The sequence below is a fragment of the Chrysemys picta genome, chromosome 3 (genome assembly GCF_011386835.1).
Source record: "Chrysemys picta bellii isolate R12L10 chromosome 3, ASM1138683v2, whole genome shotgun sequence".
NCBI classification, from domain to species: domain Eukaryota; kingdom Metazoa; phylum Chordata; order Testudines; family Emydidae; genus Chrysemys; species Chrysemys picta.
In genome coordinates this window covers 193,136,976-193,154,695 of record NC_088793.1, presented here as the reverse complement: position 1 = coordinate 193,154,695, position 17,720 = coordinate 193,136,976, and the positions used below count along the sequence as shown (strand labels likewise).

Here is a 17,720-nt window from a genome sequence, read left to right as displayed (position 1 = left end):
GGGAACAAGCGACGTTGTTAAAATGAGAGCCCTGTTTAATACTTTACATTTCAAATGCTTTTACTGTTTTTCCTTCTTCTCTGTATCTTTAATAAAAGGATTTTTAATGATCTGTTTGCCATGGAACGCAGCAGGCTGAGGTCACTGTATTCCAAACCTCGAACCTTGTTTAAAACTGTTTAATGTTGGACAGTTAGGATCACGGTAACACCTTGAACTCTTTTGTACCCTTTATTACATCTAAATTAATACAACATGACTTATTTTCTTAAATTCCTTACCTGCATTTGAAAATTTCCCCCTAAAGACGTTTTTAATAGTAATATACAAATGTGATGCATGTATTAACTAATCAAATTATTCCACTTTTTTCTTTTCAGTTTGTGAAATGTGGGTATGCAGGCTCAAATTTTCCGGAACACATCTTTCCAGCTTTGGTTGGAAGACCAATTATAAGATCAACTGCCAAAGTGGGAAACATTGAAATCAAGGTAATGTTTTTTCCTATAACAGATTAAAGCATTCAGGGTAGTCTTTCAATTGTATACAGTAGAACCTCAGAGTTAAAAACACCAGAGTTACAAACTGATCAGTCAACCACACACCTCATTTGGAACTAGAAGTATGCAATCAGGCCGCAGAGACAAAAAAAAGAAAAAGCAAACACTCTACACCAGCGATTCTCAAACTGTGGGTCAGGACCCCAAAGTAGGTTGCATTTTAATGGGGTCGCTGGGGCTGGCTTAGATTTGCGGGGGCCTGAGGTAGACGCCCGAGCCCCACCTCCTAGGGTCAAAGCCAAAGCCTGAGGACTTCAGTTCTGGGCAGCAGCTTTGGTCCCCCAACCCGGGGCAGTGGGGTTCGGGCTTTGGCCCACCCAGGGTAGCAGAACTCAGATGGGTTCAGGCTTTGCTCCCCTCTCCTGGGATCATGTAGTAATTTTTATTGTCAGAAGGGGCTCACGGTGCAATGAAGTTCAAGAACCCCTGCAAATGTAAACTACTAAAAAAAAAAGGGGGGGGGGGTAAGGAAACAGTTTCTGTGCTTGTTTCATTTAAATTAAGATGGGTAAAAGCAGCATTTTTCTTCTGCATATTAAAGTTTCAAAGCTGTATTAAGTCAATGTTCAGTTGTCAATTTTTGAAAGAACAACTGTAACGTTTTGTTCAGAGTTTCGAACATTTCAGAGTTATGAACAACCTCCATTAACAAGGTGCTTGTAACTCTGAGGTTCTACTGTAATACATGAAAGTACTTTCTCCTTCTTTTATCATGCCCCCTCTAGCAGTCTTTCCTGTGATTCACTGCTCAAGTAATGAGCTTTAGCAGCTGCACCCCTTCGGGGCATGTGCAGAAGGGTAGTTGAATGTTCCTGGAAGCTGACTGTCAGGGGGCCAGTGTGCATAGGGGGCTGGGGCTTTTAGATCTTGATAAGGGATTTGGGGAAATGAGGCAGCAGCTGATCAGATGGCTGATTCTTGCTGTCCAGTTGTAGTGCAAGATTCTGAGACAATGATGAGTTAATGGCTATAGCCTATAATTTTTACTGTTCAGTATACAATTAGTTGTAAGTAAAACCATCTGTGAACTTGTATACGATGCCTAACTTTGCTTGTATTTATTTTTCATTATGTTGTAAGTACTGATGGTAGACTTAGAGCTTTCCACAGAATAGAGAAACAATCCCTGCTCTGAGGAGCTTACAGTCTAAAAATATTGTAATGTTGTAATGACTGTATTATTGTAATGACTGCAAAAATACTATTTCAGATTTAAGTAGATGCAGGGCTGACTTCCTGAGTGTGCAGATAAAGTTTGTGTCTTTGCTGCTGCTGCCTCACAAAGCTATGAGCGGCAGAGTGAAATCCACAGAACTCTGGTCAGTTTCACTCTTGATATTTGGAATCCTATAGGCAGCACTGAAACAGTTTCCTGCTGGTGCTTAGGGGAAAGTATGAGCATTAGTAGAAGGTGGCATTAGAATTATTCGAGGGGAAGAATGACAAAAAATGCAAAGTAAAGGCCTAGACTGGAAAGGTGTAAAGTAGCAGAAATCTTTCATTTCTTCCCCTACATCCCTCAGCAGCCAGGAGGTTGGGTAGTAGAGGACTTTTCACCTTCACAGTAGCTGGGAGGACATAGAGGGAGAAAGAGAGCGCTTCTCATTTCTAGAAGCTTGAGGGGGACAATTGAAGGTTCACATTTTTCAGACATCTACTTGCCAGAAGCTGAAGTGAAAGCTAGATTCCCCAAGCAGAGTCCAAGTACAATCCTGGCAGAAATCCCCTCACCCTACACAGTGGTTAGAAATGTCTCACCAAGGAATTTCCCCTGGAGATTGCTGATATGGACCCATCTTCTTTCTCCTTTGCTTCTACCTTAAGCTAGAAGCTTTAGTGTTATTGGTAATGGGTCTGATTCATTTTTTCAAGCCCTGACTTGGTCAATGCTGCTAGCCCAGTTTAGGATGGCCTTTAATCATCTGAGTATTTGTTTAGTATGAGTTGAGGCTCTGGAGTGGGGTGGAGGGGAGTGTCATATCTGATGTATTGATGCTTTTTGCATCTAACTCCTTGTATCATGTCTCCCATTCTAAGGATGGAATCACTCAAGGATATTTTAATGAAGAATGGGACTTGGACTCCTGATTTATTTTGTAACTACTTTACAGCACCTGTCTACTTTTATTGTAGTTGCTGTAAGACAAGGCCAAAAAAACCAAAAACAGGTCGGGAGAAGCAAACAACCAACCTACAGATCTGTCTCGGATCTTCTTTCCTGGTGCATATGTAGGATAAATTCAGTAAGACAGCACAGTGAAACTGTCTGAAAACCATTTTTTTGCCTCTGGATATCATGACATTTTTGCTGCTTTCCTAAAAAGATATTTTTGGCAGATAAATTATACTAAAATGTGAATGGATCAATTCCAGCTACACATTAAAGAGCATTGTGGCTCATTCAGAAGACTCTTGAGCAAAGGAAATTGACAAGAACATCATCAGTTTAGCTCTTTAAAAATATTCAGAAAAGCTAGCCAAATTCAGGAACTGAGTGAAATGAGCCCTAAAACAGGGTTTTATAAAAGCAGCCTTTGCCCATTATTCCTGTCAGGAGAGCAAATGAGGACATAAGGAGACACAGCTACATCACAGGTGTATGCATACAAAGGTGTGGTTTTCACTGGAACAGTTTCCCCCAAAATTCCAACCAGTTAAAACCTGTTGAGCTAAACTGATTTTAAAACTGCTTGAAACTGTAGTGCAAACCAGGCTCCTGGCAACTTGAACCAGTTTTACTGAACCAGCTTCTAAACTACCTTCAGCAGTTTTTGAAACTGGTTTGGTAAAAATGATTGGCTTAAGGAGTCTAAACTACGCCGCACTTCCAACTGGTTTTAAAATGAACCCATCAAAATCTCTTTTAAAACTAATTAGAATCTTTAGGGATACTTCCTTAGAGTAGAACAGGCTCAACTATGCACTTTACCCCATTTTTATTCCTAGTCCATGCCCCACAATTTTCTTCCCCAGTTCCTATCTCAGAAATCCATAGAGTGGGGTGTCTGTAGGTTTTGAGTGGGTGGAGAATATAGGCCTGGTCTACATTGGGGTGGGGGATCGATCTAAGTTACGCAACTTCAGCTATGTGAATAACGTAGCTGAAGTCGACATACTTAGTTCGACTTACCGTGGTGTCTTCACTGCAGTGAGTTGACTGCTGCCGCTCCCCCATCAACTCTGCCTGCGCCTCTCGCGGTGGTGGAGTACAGGAGTCGACAGGAGAGCACTCAAGGGTCGATTTATCACGTCTAGACTACATGCGATAAATCGATCCCCGCTGGATCGATCGCTGCCTGCCGATCCAGCAGGTAGTGTAAACATACCCATAGTCAGCATTCACCCTGTGTTCCTCCTGCTACTGGATGTGGATTTTCTGGCAGCTGCCTGTGCAGAGTACTTGCCCTGATGTTATTGTCATGTGTAAATAGAGCAAGTAAACACACCTTTCTGGAGCTGATATTTTTCTTATTAATATGCTATTGGAAGAGTTGGTGACTGAGGAGACCTGGGTTTTGATCTTGGATTGGGTCACAAGTGAAAATGGCATCCTAGTCCCTGCTTGTCCACAGAAGTACATATCTTGCAGTGTAGCACAATGGCTGTTAATTCTCCTAGCCCCACTCCAGCACAGCAGGGTACTGCATGGCAGAACTGAGATGCTGAGCTGTGTAGGGAAGTGTGCACGAATCTGCCTGCACTGTACCCTTTTCAGGTCACTGCTATTGCTGTGTCACTTCATGAGTACTTAATTCAGTTAGAATGAATAAACAAACAACATTTCAGTTTATGCACTTCATCGATTTGATTCCATTTAGTTATGTAGCTATTCCATAATTCAGAACTACAAAGGAACTCACAAGTTTGTATTTTAGCTTAATATTTTTATAACTGTTATAAAAATTCAACTCTAAGGGTTGGAAGGATGAATATTTTATGGGAAAAAAGAGGTGGAGGAAAACCGGGATCGAGGTAGCAGTGTGCTGGCATTAGTTACTTCCAAATCCGCCACACAATTGGTCTACTCCAGTTCTACCACTCACACTGGATAAAATTCCATCAGCATATAAAAGATCTTGCTTCTCAGAAAAGATACAAAGACACTAGTATATCAATAGCATATTGTGAATAAAACTGAGATGTCTGCCACTAAACTAATGGAAACAAGTTAATCACAGACAGAAATGGCTTCTGAGAAGAACAGCAATGTCGTTGTCAGTGTTAGCTTGGCCCTAACTACACTAATTCAGAACACTATCAGCAATACATATAAAGCACAAAAGAGATGCATGTATTGTGTACTTAAAATAATTTGAGGATTTCCTTTAGGCCTTTTCTGACTCTCTTGCTTCTACCTTCTTTCTTCACCTTTCTTGACCTGTTGAAGTAGAATAACAAAAAGATGGTAAGTGAGGTGCCCCTGTACTGTTTGTTTTCCATGCTTTATGGGACGTAGTAGCTGTTGCATTATTTTGATGCTTTTTAATGTTTTGTCTTGTCCCACATTTTACATTTGATTACTTATTTTAAACTTTGTTCATTGCTTTGATTTAGTAGCAATGAATTCCATAAGAATTTTGTATATTGCTTCTGATTGGACATGACCTGTAGTTATGTGCAGATGCAAGAATAATTCATTTTTCTATAAGATCAACATGAATTTAATGTTAACATTAGAAAATGCTTTATCTAACATAACAAAATAATGAAGATAGGAAAAGATCATGGCTTTTCCTTGACCTTGTCCTGTTCTGAGGTATACACCATGCACAGAACAGATTTCAGATGGTTCTACTTTAACTAGCGATTTGTTAAATAAAATCAGAATTTTATGAATTTGTTGTGATAGAACTGATGTTGTCACATGGCTACTTAGTGGTGTGTTTGTTGGAGTGAGTTTAGCAAATTATGATCTTCCTAAAGTTTAGGGGTTTAGGTTTATAATTTTTACATAAATAGTCCATTCTATGAAAACTGTTTTATAAAACTAAGAAAACTGATTAGGGGACTCAAATTAAAAATCATGTAATAAAATTATTTCTTTACCAGTTACTAGTAACTTCTTAGATTATTAAAACTAAAAATAATTTAAAAGTTCCAGTTTGCTTTTCATTATGTCTTTTTCTTGTTTCTTAGCTTAAACAGAGAATCTGAGTCACCTTCACCTCTCAGTGGCACAGTGGTTGGGTTGTAAACTCTGCAGTAGACTATTTGGTCAAAAGCAACCATTTCATTGTACTTAAATATTATAATAATGGAAACACTTATTATTTTGCTAGATTGTAGAAATCCAATCTTTAAAAAGAGGATATATTTTAATTCATTTATTTAAATATGGTGGTAAATCAGGCATTAAGGCTCCTCTGGAAGAAGATGGGCTGTAGTGGGAAGCAAAGGTAACATTTTATTGTACCCACTTGCTTCAGGAAATACCTGTGGAAAAGGAAAGAGTTTTCTTATATAATCAATTTAGAAATGGACTATGTGAGTCACAACTGGGTAATATGTGTATTTTGTATAAAATATCATACTGGGGTAGGTTTTTTTGTTTTGTTTTTTGATGCAGAATAAATGGGATTTATATCAGTTATCTGACTACCCTCTTAAAACTTTACTGGCGTAGGTTTAGTTAAACCACTTTTTATTTTAATGTTTAGTGTGGTACTTCCAGTCCCTTATTTTCTTTTGCTACTTGTTCTGTATGCTTATGCAGCTCTCATTATTCCTGTTTTGGGAATGTGCACAGAAACTTGCAGCATGCATGGAAAATTTTTCTGCCAACCCCACCTACTATCTTTTATGTGTTTTTTCACATCTCAACCTATTCAAGTGAGTATTTGATGAAGTAATTTTGGAGATCTCAATGAATAAAAGTTTATACATACACCTCTATCCCGATATAACACGACCCGATATAACACGAATTCGGATATAACGCGGTAATGCAGTGCTCCAGGGGGGCGGGGCTGCGCACTCCGGCGGATCAAAGCAAGTTCAATATAACGCGGTTTCACCTATAATGCGATAAGATTTTTTGGCTCCTGAGGACAGCGTTATATCGGGGTAGAGGTGTACTAAGGTTTCTTTACTGTTCCACTGTGACAAAGTGCAGGGTAGCTTCTTACTAAGGTAAGTTTGATTTAAGGTTATGAAGTCTTCCAAATATGGATTGTCTTAAAAGATCTAGTATGGGTCTCAGCCAGATTAAATATTTTGTGCAGTAAAGCCTACTTTTTATACGTAAAAACTAATTTCAGGGCATGGGCCATTAAGTACATATAATCAGATGCAAGTTGGAATATCTTTTATTCTTAACATCAAAAACTGCTAAAGAATAATGAAAATTCTTGTAAACTGACATACAAACTTCAATACTGTAACTTTATAGGATCTTATGGTTGGTGATGAAGCAAGTGAATTACGCTCAATGCTGGAAGTTAACTACCCAATGGAGAATGGCATAGTCCGGAACTGGGATGATATGAAGCACCTCTGGGACTACACATTTGGACCAGAAAAACTTAACCTCGACACGAAAAACTGTAAAATACTACTCACAGAGCCTCCCATGAACCCAACGAAAAACAGGGAGAAGATTGTAGAGGTATGTTTCTTGACTTGAATAAGGAAAACCTATTTGTGGAGAGCAGGAATTGATGATGGCAGGCACTAAACTTTGTCTAAGAGGTCACTGCTTTTTTAAAATGTAAGATAACCCCTCAAGGCAACATTCTTCCTCGCAGAAAATGTGAGAATTGTTCACAGCCTAGACTAGTCACCTTCCTAGTTTATTCAAGGGCAAACAAGCCTACTTAGTCCTAAAGTCTAAACAGACTAGCAGTCCCATGCAAGCTTCTGTACCGGGAAACCACTGATTCAGGCACTGAAGTTCAAATATTCCTGCATGTCCCATCCCCATTGACACAATAAGGTGAGCTGATGGCTAATACATAGGAAAGGTCTTCCAAAACCCAATTAATCTTCCTTCACCTCCCTTTCTCAATGACTTAATCTTGCAGTATTCTGAGTAGACCAAATCAAGTAAAGCACTAAAGTTCATGCTTATCTTTAAGCATGTGAACAGTCCCATTGACTACTGGATATTGGATTAGTGCCAGAGTTCTCGGCACTTCTCAGGATCAAGCCCTAAATGAATTTGACTCCAACTGGGAGATTAGCAGAGTTTACAAGGGAAATTAAGGTGGTGGCTTGGAAACAAGGAGTGGTTTACCAGGCAGAGTGCATAGTGTTGCTGTAGGCAACTGAGACATACTAAGAAAGAGTTGATTATTGCCAGCAAATCCCCCCTGCCCTCCAAATCTGTGATAGGTTCTGGGGACTATTTAATGACAGCCTTTCTAGGATGGAGGTCCTGCAACTAGCTGTTGGGTGCCACAGTGCTGTCTGGTGTGGGTGAGGTCTTAGAGGGTATGTCTACACTGCAATTAAACACCATAGTTGGTCTGTACCAGCTGACTCGGGCTCGAGGTGTGCGGCCATTTAATTGTGGTGTAGACGATCCAGCTCTGGCTGCAGCCTGAGGTCTGGGACCCTCCCACCTCGCAGGATCCTAGAGCCTGGCCTCCAGCCTGAAACCAGATGTCTACACAGTTTTGAAAAGGTAGTAATGTGAGAACAACATAAAATGTGTTGACTTTCTGTCACTTTATTACTCCAGCATCATAGACCTCTGTTAATGTAAATATTCAGTGTAGTTTCAAATGTGGCAGAGAATACCTCGATAATAACCTCTTCTTTCAGAGACTTTGCTGCAGGAATAAATTGATTATTAAAAAGGTGATATTTTAACTGAAAACTTTCAGACTCTGTAGAACATTAGTGTTAACGGATATGAAACTAGAGGTTTCGGTGAGGAGTGAGCTCATTAGCATTAGATGATGTCATCTCCTAATGCTATGTAAAGCAACGTTAGCTAGTAATGTCTGCCTTATCAGGTACATTCATGACTGACTGACTACTATGGTACAATAGACAGACTGAACAGTTCTAACAAATATATGGCTGCCTTCGTGGCATGAATGATTGAATTTCCCCATCAGGTTTCTCGGCCATTCAAAAATCTATCAAGGTGTGGTTGTTTTTTGTTTTTCTAACTTATCCAAAGACTCTCTTGTGATGATTCTAGTACAAAATTATCTTGTTCAAGCTCACCATAACTTCTGAAGTGTGTTTTCTATAGTCTGTTGTTTCATAGAATTCATTGGAGGGGAAATTACAGTACTTTATTATGCCAATTCAGAGAATGTAAACCTTAAATATGAGCAAGGGAATTAAGAATATTTTTGTGTGTGGCGCATTCCAGCCTTTTATATAAAAACCTTTATAGTTTTTTGAGTGAAGTAAAAACGTTAGTTCTTTTAATGCCTCAGCTTTTTTACTGGATCACAGCATGATAAAATCAAATCTTTCTAGTTTTAAAAGGTAATGTTATAGAAAAGAATCAAAACTTTATCCAATTTTTTTTCTATTTTTGAAGCTAGAATGAGAGGTCAATCCAAGATCAGATGAAAGACTTGAGTTAAGAGTTTCATAATATGTAACGAAGCTGTAATAATTCTGGTATATTTATCATGAAATCCTTGGTGCAATGCAACAAATTGCTTCTTAAAGAAATGGTTAATTGAAATTAGTTTTTATGAAAAGTCATTTTGACCATGTGCACTTAATGTATCCTGATAAATCCTAACAGTTATTTTAGTCTGCCTGGCTTTTGTTAGGGCTAGTCTACACTGGCAACGCTAAAGCGCTGCCGTGGTTTGTTTCAGAACATACCTAAAGAGAGACAATTTCAGCTTCGCTCTTCAGTGTAATTAGCTTTATAAGTGTCTTGGTGTAACTTTTGTCTCAACCTCTGCGTATCCATTAAATTCTCACACCTGTAACATCCCCTCTCAGGAACAGCCCAATTGTCTACCTTTCTGTGGTGTATTTGGTGGTGGTGGTAGAAGCATTCTCTGGCATTGTCACCCCATACAACTCCATTGTTTAGTATTCTGGATCATTCTCTTTTTCTAGCTTCCAATGCTTTATGGTTGGGCTCCTGCCATTCTTGGAGAAAGACATTGGACTGGCAACAAAACAATAACTTTAATAGAAGCAAAGATTTATTTTGAGAAGAATATTCTTGTCGCTATTTGGCCATCAGATTTGTCAAATGTGGTGTGTGCCATTCATGTGGCGAGACTGCAATTATAGATGTCAAACAAAATAAGTTTAAAATGTCTGAAATAAGCATAGCTAAAAACAGAAACCTTATGTGTTTAATGCAAAAAGTATATCTTTCCAGTAATATCAGGAATATAGTGGAACGTGCGAACGCAGTAACTAATCCTGTATGCATATTCTGGTTATGGGCAGATAGAAGTTGTTACATACCTTTCTTGCATTACAATTTTGGTTCATTTTATGAGCAATAGAATTCATACAGATTGGGAACAGCAGTAATTCTATGTCAGTTGAGGTCTAGAAGCTCAGATAGTTTCTTGTTTTGCTTGCTGTTCTTTCCCACGCTCCCTTTTGAGGTAGAACACTATTTCTGCCTTGTAACTTACTAAACTGCTGTGTTTGTGCACATTAGATCATGGCAACTACAGAACCTTACCCCTAATTTGTGGTATCTTGCACATACCTGAATGTGCAAGGTGAGTAGGTATTCTACCAAACTGTCTTCCACGTCACTTAGTTTTTTTAAGAACCCTACTGCAAGGTGCTCCACAGCCTGATCTTTGTACATTTCGTTCTCCTTGATTTCTGTCTTCCTATATATCATGCTCGTGCAAATGATTTGGAAAAATGTATGCTGGTCTTTCCAGTATTTTTTGCAGTGTACTTGGGTTAGCAGGCTTTGGATAGTCAATTTTTAACCTGTCAAGATCTCTGCAGCCATTCCTAAATATGCTGGTATAAATTTATTTTTTAAAATCCAACTAAGTGTCACAGCGTTATCACATTGCAGAATTAGCCTAGTTACTGTTAAAAAATGAGGCCAGTAAAAGTAAATTTTCCTCAGTTCCTTTCTTTGTAGTGTTGACCCTGTGAGGGATGTGTGTTGAGTTGTTCTGGGGTTTTTTGAGGGTTTTTTTTTTGTTAATTGGGGTCTGTAACTCATGGAATCTTTTACTCTCATATACAATAGAACAGCAGTAGTATGGTTTGGGGGGAGATTTTCGAAAGCACAAATGGCAGTTAAGCACCTAGCTGCCATTTATGCCTTTTGAAAATTGAGAAAGTAAAATCTGGGAAGAGAAGTCAAATGGGAGTTCAGTAGAGTCTGTAGAGGGGTTGTTAATGTTAGAGACTTAATAGAAGGAGGAGAAAACATGGTACAGTACTTTATATGGGAGAAATCTGAAGGCTTATAGAGTAGAACCTCAGAGTTACGAACACCTCGAGAATGGAGGTTGTTTGTAACTCTGAACAAAACATTACGGTTGTTCTTTCAAAAGTTTACAACTGAACATTGACTTAATACAGCTTTGAAACATTCCACTATGCAGAAGAAAAATGCTGCTTTTTATTTTTTTAGTAGTTTACATTTAATACAGTACTGTACTGTGTCTGCTTCTCCTCCCCTCCCCCCTTGTCTCTGCTGCTTTCTGATTGTGTGCTTCCGGTTCCAGTTGAGGTGTGCGGTTCATTGGCCAGTTCGTAACTCTGGTATTCATAACTCTGAGGTTCTACTGTATGCCAGAGAGTGGTGGGGGCAGGGGAAAGAAAATACACTTTCAAAAAGAAGGCCCCCTTAATTTCAAACTTGTTTTAAAACATTTAGACATATTTTGCAGATCCCTAAAAGTATGCCCAATTCTTCAGCAAAAAAGCTGTGACACATGATTGTAGGTCTTAACTTGCCAAGGAACAAATTTGTGAAACTGGCCAGTGTTTTAAATCGAGCAATGTTAACAGCAGACTTTTTGAAACAGTGCCAATGAGAAGTTGGAAAAAGTCAGTGCTTGATTCATTTAGATATTTTAAGAGAAGTGAAATGTCATCTTTTCTTGGAGCTGTTTGTTTTAAATAGCTGTTAGAGCATTTCTGGTTTAACCAGTCTGTAATGCTAAAAGCTACTGAATTCTTATCAGTTTTTTCTGCTCTGGTAAAAGCATATTGAGACAAGGGGAAGTGGTCACTCACTTGTGACTCATGGCTGTAATAAACTGCGTGTTTTGTTCACTCAGCCTTTCTTGCCTTTGCTGTAAACTTGTCAAAGAACTACTCTGTGAAGCACTGTCCTACAGTCTTTGGAGTCTGTTTCTTTAAATAGTCAAATTGTATTTAAAATTATAAGCTAAAGGCAAATTAGCAATAAACTATGTAATTGTATTTTAATGGTTAAGGAGAGCTAGAGCACAGGATAAGAACTCTTTTTGATATTTAGCTTGTGTAAGTTTTGATGCGTGCTGTTTCTTAGAACAATACACATTTGGCAAGGTATAATTAAATATTGTGGTTATTTAGCCGTACCATTTCAACTGTGGCTGACTTTAACAAATTGCTTTTTTAAATCCAGGAAGTCTGTGTCATTTATACTTGCCTATAGCAGCCGGATGTTAATGTGTTTGAAAGAAAAGTTACCTTTACTTTGTATTATATGCAGTATACATTTTTCTTAAAATGTTATATAATTTAAGAATTCTTAGCAAGGCCTCAGAAATTTACATTATTATTTTTAAATAGTAATTTTTGGGTTCTTTTTATTTGCTATCTGGTTTCTCAGGCTTGAGGATACATTTGCATACATTTTCAAAATTTTCTTCACAACCATACACTTTTTTAAATAATGAAACTTGAGAATCTTATGCAATCTCTTCATTCCAGCAGCTGGTGCTTTAAGAAAAACACCAAATATTGATAAGAACAGATACTACACTTGATCTTAGAGACTGATGATAAAATCGTGAATTGGCCACACTGTTGTCCATTCTATCTTCACCAAGAACAGGGAACAGGAAGGCAAAGCTGTATAAAATAGCTTGTGATACTGACTCCAATGCCCACAATTGGTGCTGTGTATAGATTTATTGTAAGGAGCTGGCCCTATTCCTTACATTTCAGCCCTATGTTTTATTTCTGTGTATCGCACAATAGAACAGTTGAAGGAATGAGTCAAATAGACCTTGGCAACAGAAAAAAAGTTAGTCGAGCTTCAGAAAGTGACAGGAATGTACACCTTTAACAAACAGTACGTTCCATGCCCTGAAGAAGAGTTCCGTGTAAGCTCAAAAGCTTGTCTTTTACCAACAGAAGTTGGCCTAATTAAAGATATTACCTCACCCATGTTGTCTCTCTGACTTCATTCCAAAGTCAAATTGCAGTAATGAAATACACTTCTAGCCTGATATAACGTGACCCGATATAACACGAATGCGGATATAACGCGGTAAAGCAGTGCTCCGGGCGGGGCTGCACACTGCAGTGGATCAAAGCAAGTTAGATATAACACAGTTTCACCTATAATACGGTAAGATTTTTTGGCTCCGAGGACAGCATTATATCAGGGTAGAGGTGTACATGGCTGCCTCCCACTCCTCAATTAGGTGTGGTTGTTTTTGTTTGTTTGTTTTGAAAAACAGTTCAGTTTACGGAAAAAGTGGTGTGTGGGTTTTATTTACAAGCATTAAACCCTCCTATTTCTTCCTCCCCTTTCCCCCCATTAAATTAATGTGGAATGTCTTTATTAACTTAGGGCATGGCTACACTTGCGAGTTAGAGCGCACTGGGCTGCTTTCATGGGTTCTAACTCACAACCCGGCCACACTGGCAAGGCACGTAGAGCGCTCTGACTCCGCGGCTAGAACGCTCCTGGTACTCCACCTCAGCGAGTGGAATAAAGTTTGATGCGCCCCCGCTGGAGCGCCGCGGTGCCATTGTGGACACCCTGGTCTGTTAATGCGCTCTGATCGGCCTCCAGAAGTGTCCCACAATGCCTGTTCTAGCCACTCTGTCATCAGTTTGAACTTTACTGCCCTGCCCTCAGGTGAGTGCTTGCTCATGTCCATTCCACGTTGAGTGCTCCCAGTCCCTCTGAACCCATTAGGTCAGCCACCAGCTTCGTCGTCCTCTAGCACGAGAGAGCATGGTGCTCCAAGCTCCTTCCTTACACTAGGCCCTCTGGCTCCTTCTAGAGGCAAACCCACTCTTCTGTCCTCTGTGAGGTCATCCCCAGCCCACCACCAGTCACCGGATCCTCAGTACCAATTGGAGGCAGCGAGAGGTACTGTTTCCCATGGACGCCTAGAGAGGATTCTTAATCTGAGGGAGCCCTGTGTTCAACCTAAGGGCCCACCGTTGTACATGCTGCCAGACCTCGGTATACTCCCGCCGCCGCCCCCCCCGCTGGTATCTGCGAGAACAGTGGCCATTCTGGAATCCTTGGTGCTTTCCCCCAGTACCAGGTCGACCTTCCCACCGTTTCTACTCAGTTACTTCTGAGAGGCGGACTCCCACTCCTCCACAACCAGCACCAGACCACAACTCCAGTACCAACCCCAGTACTGATTTACAGCACGTGGCTCTTATGGAGGTTATTCAGGCTGAAGAAGAGGAGGAAGTCTCTCCTCCAGTACAGGCCTCTTCCTTTTCCTCCCCAGATGAGGCCATCTCTGGGCCGAGCAGCTCACTTCCCCAAGATGACTTTAGGCTTCATCAGGAGCTTCTAAAGTGGATAGCAGCTAACTTGGGGCTTGAGATTGAGGAGCAAAAAGAATCACCTCACAGCCTTATTGACATTCTGGCTGCCGCAGCTTCATCTAAAGTGACCTTACCCATTAATGAGGCAGTGATGGGTCCAGTCAGAGCCTTGTGGCAGACTTCATCTTCTCTGCCCCCTCCCACTCCCCCACTTTGAAGAGGGCAGAGAACAAATATTATGTGCCAGCCATGGGTATGAGTATCTGTACTCTGACCCCACTCTGGGCCGCTTGTTATATTGATGGCTAACGAAAGGGACAGATGGCAGTTGAGTGCTACCCTGAAACAGAAGAACACACAGAAATGTGATCTGTTTGGGAGGAAAGTTTATTCGACAGGTGGTCTACAACTACATATCTCAAACCAGCAAGCCTTACTACAATTTGTGGGACTCCCTGTCCAAATTTAAGGACTTCAGGCCCAAGACTGAAGGCAGGAATTCTCAGCCCTCTTAGAAGAGAGAGAGAATGTTGCCAGAGCACCTCTCCAAGCGGCACTAGACACAGCAGATGAGGTGGCCAGGACAAAGGCCTCCTCTGTCACCATGAGATGAAGCTCTTGGCTTCAGTCTTCGGGATTCCCTCAGGAGGTCCAGTCTATCCAATGGACCTCCATTTTGAAGGCTCCTCACTATTTTCAGAGCAGATGGACACAAGACTATGTAGTAGCCTGAAGGATTCAAAGTCTACCCTCAGGATCCTAGGCCTCTATGCTTCATCTACTTCAAGAAAGCACTTAAAGCCTCAACAGCTACCATGCTTCTTGGCTCTGCCTCCAAGACAGGATCCCTATAAGAGAAAAAGGAGAGGTTATAAGCACCGTCAGCTGCTTCCGTTCACCTCAGCCTTCCTGCTGGGGTCTCATAGGAACTTTGGTGGGCCCAAGCAGGCCTTCTCATTAGCAACTCCTTGGCCAGGAGGTGCAGACCCTCCTACGGATGGGGGCCGTGGAGGAGGTACCTTGAAACTTGAGAGGGAGGGGGTTTTACTCCCTTTATTTCCTAACCTCAAAGGGGGGTTTTTGTCTGATCTTGGACCTGCATGGTCTCAACAGATGTCTCAAGGAACTGAGATTATGCATGGTCTCCCTGGCCTCCATCATTCTCTCTCTGGCTCCAGGGGACTGTACACCACCCTCGACTTGAACACTTACTTTCACATTTCTGTCTTCCGTGGCCACAGAAGAATTCTCAGGTTTATTGTAAACCAGACTCATTATCAATTCACTGCTCTTCCCTTCTGCCTGTTCACTATCCCTTGGGTTTTCATGAAATGCATGGCGGTGGTAGCTGCCTTCCTCAGACAGCGAAGCATTCAGGTCTACCTGTACTGTGATGACTGAGTAATCCAGGGTCATACAGAGGCTCGAGTAAATAACAGCATCAGCCCCGTTCCAAGCCACCTTTCGAGTGCTGGGCCTAGTTGTAAATGAGCAAAAATTGACTCTTATTCCAGTTCAGAGAACAGAATTTGTTGGGGGCAGTGCTCGACTCGACCCAAGCCAGAGCCTTTCTTCCGGAGGCCCGATTACAGACTGTTAGACCTGATATGCAAGGTCATCGTCCACCCAATCAGGACAGCCTGGTTTTGCCACAAGCTACTGGGACACATGGCCGCATGCAAATACATGGTCCGGCATGCAACACTACACTGCAGGCCCCTGCAGACATGGCTAGTTTTAGTTTATTCTCCGCGCAGATACTACTTGGGCTACTCGGTGCTTACTGTTCAAACCCTGGTCCTCACTTCCCTCGACTGGTGGAAGGATCCAAGGTTTGTGACGATGGGAGTCCCCTTTGTTGCACCCCAATCATCAGTGTCCCTAGTCTTGGACATGCCAGACCTAGGTTGTGGAGCCCACTGTGACAGCCTCAGGACTCAAGGCCTGTGGTCCCAGGAAGAACTCTCCCTGCACATAAACATCAGGGAGCTCAGAGCGATTCACTTAGCTTGCCAAGTGTTTTTCCCAGATCACAGGCAAGGTCATGCAAGTTCTGATAGACAACACTGTGGCCATGGTCTACATCAACAAGTAGGGAGGAGCTCGTTCATCCTCCCTGTGTCAGGAGGCCGTCTGTCTATGGGACTTCTGCATGAGGCACTCCCTCCACCTTGAGGCTTCCCATCTTCCGGGACCCTGGAATGCACTGGTGGATCACCTCAGCAGATCCTTCTCCTCTCACCACGAGTGGTCCCTTCACCCAGAAGTCACCAGGTTTATCTTCCAAAGGTGGGTGTCTCCCCAGGTGGACCTCCTTTGCGACCAAGCGGAACAGGAAATGCCAGCAGTTTTGCTCACTGAGAGGGCACAGCCCAGGCTCCCTCTCAGATGTCATCCTGTTTTCTTGAACAGAACTTCTATTCTATGCCTTCCCCTGGTTCATCTGGTTCACAAGATCCTTCTGAAAATCAAACTAGACAAGGCAAGAGTTATTCTTATAGGCTCTGTGTGGCTACACCAACACTGATTCGGCATGCTGCTAGATCTGTCAGTAGCAACCTCACTTCTGCTCCCACTCCGCCCGGACCTGATTTCTCAAGCCCACGGTTGGTTACTTCACCCGAACCTCAGCTCCCTTCACCTAATTGCATGAATGTTACATGGCTGAACCTGGAGGAGCAGGCCTGTTTGGAACAAGTTCGACAGGTTTTGCTGGGTAGTAGGAAGCCATCCACTAGGGCTACCTGCCTCGCCAAATGGAAGTGTTTCTCAATATGGGTGTCTCAACGAGATCTCTTTCTGACTCAGTCTTCCCTTCAGTCTATTCTGGATTATTCGTTCCATCTTAAGCAATAGGGTCTAGCCCTCGTGTCTGTCAAGGTGCATTTAGCAGCAACTTTGGCCTTCCCACCCAGAGGTGAACTGCAGATCAGTGTTCTCTCATGAAATGTCAGTCCACTTTCTTAAAGGGCTGTCATTTTATTCTCAGGTCCGCAAGCCGATTTCCCCCCCCCCCCCCCATGGAATTTAATCCTGATTCCATTGAGGCTCACAAGTCCTCCCTTTGAACTGCTGGCATAGTGCCCATAGTGCAGCGGCATCACTCATTGGTTGTTAGGCGTGCCCGCGCCTTCTGCATCGAGAGGACTAAACCCTTTCACAGATCCATGCAACTCTTTGTGGCAGTAGCAGAAAGGATGAAAGGCCTACCAGCGTCAGCCCAGACTCTCATCCTGGATAACCTCCTCTATTTGGGCATGCTGTGAGCAGGCAGATGTTCCGCCTCCAGCCATCGTGATCGCTCACTCCATGAGAGCTCAGGCCTCTTCAGCAGCATTCCTCGTGCAGGTTCCTATTGAAGACATCTGCTGCAACCTGGTTATCAGTGCATAGCTTCTCATCCTATTATGCCATCACTCAACAGGCTCAAGACAATGCCAGGTTCGGGAGAGCTGTGTTGTAGTCCGCATGTCCATGAATTCTGAGCCCACCTCCTTGGATACTGCTTGT

The 17,720-nt window shown here is 41.9% G+C and overlaps 1 protein-coding gene across 2 annotated transcripts in view; it reads left to right on the top strand.

The window, feature by feature from the left end:
• Positions 1-17,720, top strand: part of ACTR2 (actin related protein 2) — a 45,331-nt gene that overhangs the window by 13,495 nt on the left and 14,116 nt on the right. The window contains exons 1-3 of one of the 2 annotated variants that reach the window (XM_065589688.1): positions 1,034-2,803; positions 4,890-4,965; positions 6,949-7,164. In XM_065589688.1, coding sequence (XP_065445760.1) covers positions 4,963-4,965; positions 6,949-7,164 — 219 coding nt within the window. In that variant the 5' untranslated portion in view covers positions 1,034-2,803; positions 4,890-4,962. Of the gene's footprint in view, positions 1-380; positions 492-1,033; positions 2,804-4,889; positions 4,966-6,948; positions 7,165-17,720 lie in introns of those variants that run through there. The other variant, XM_065589687.1, reaches the window with a different exon arrangement.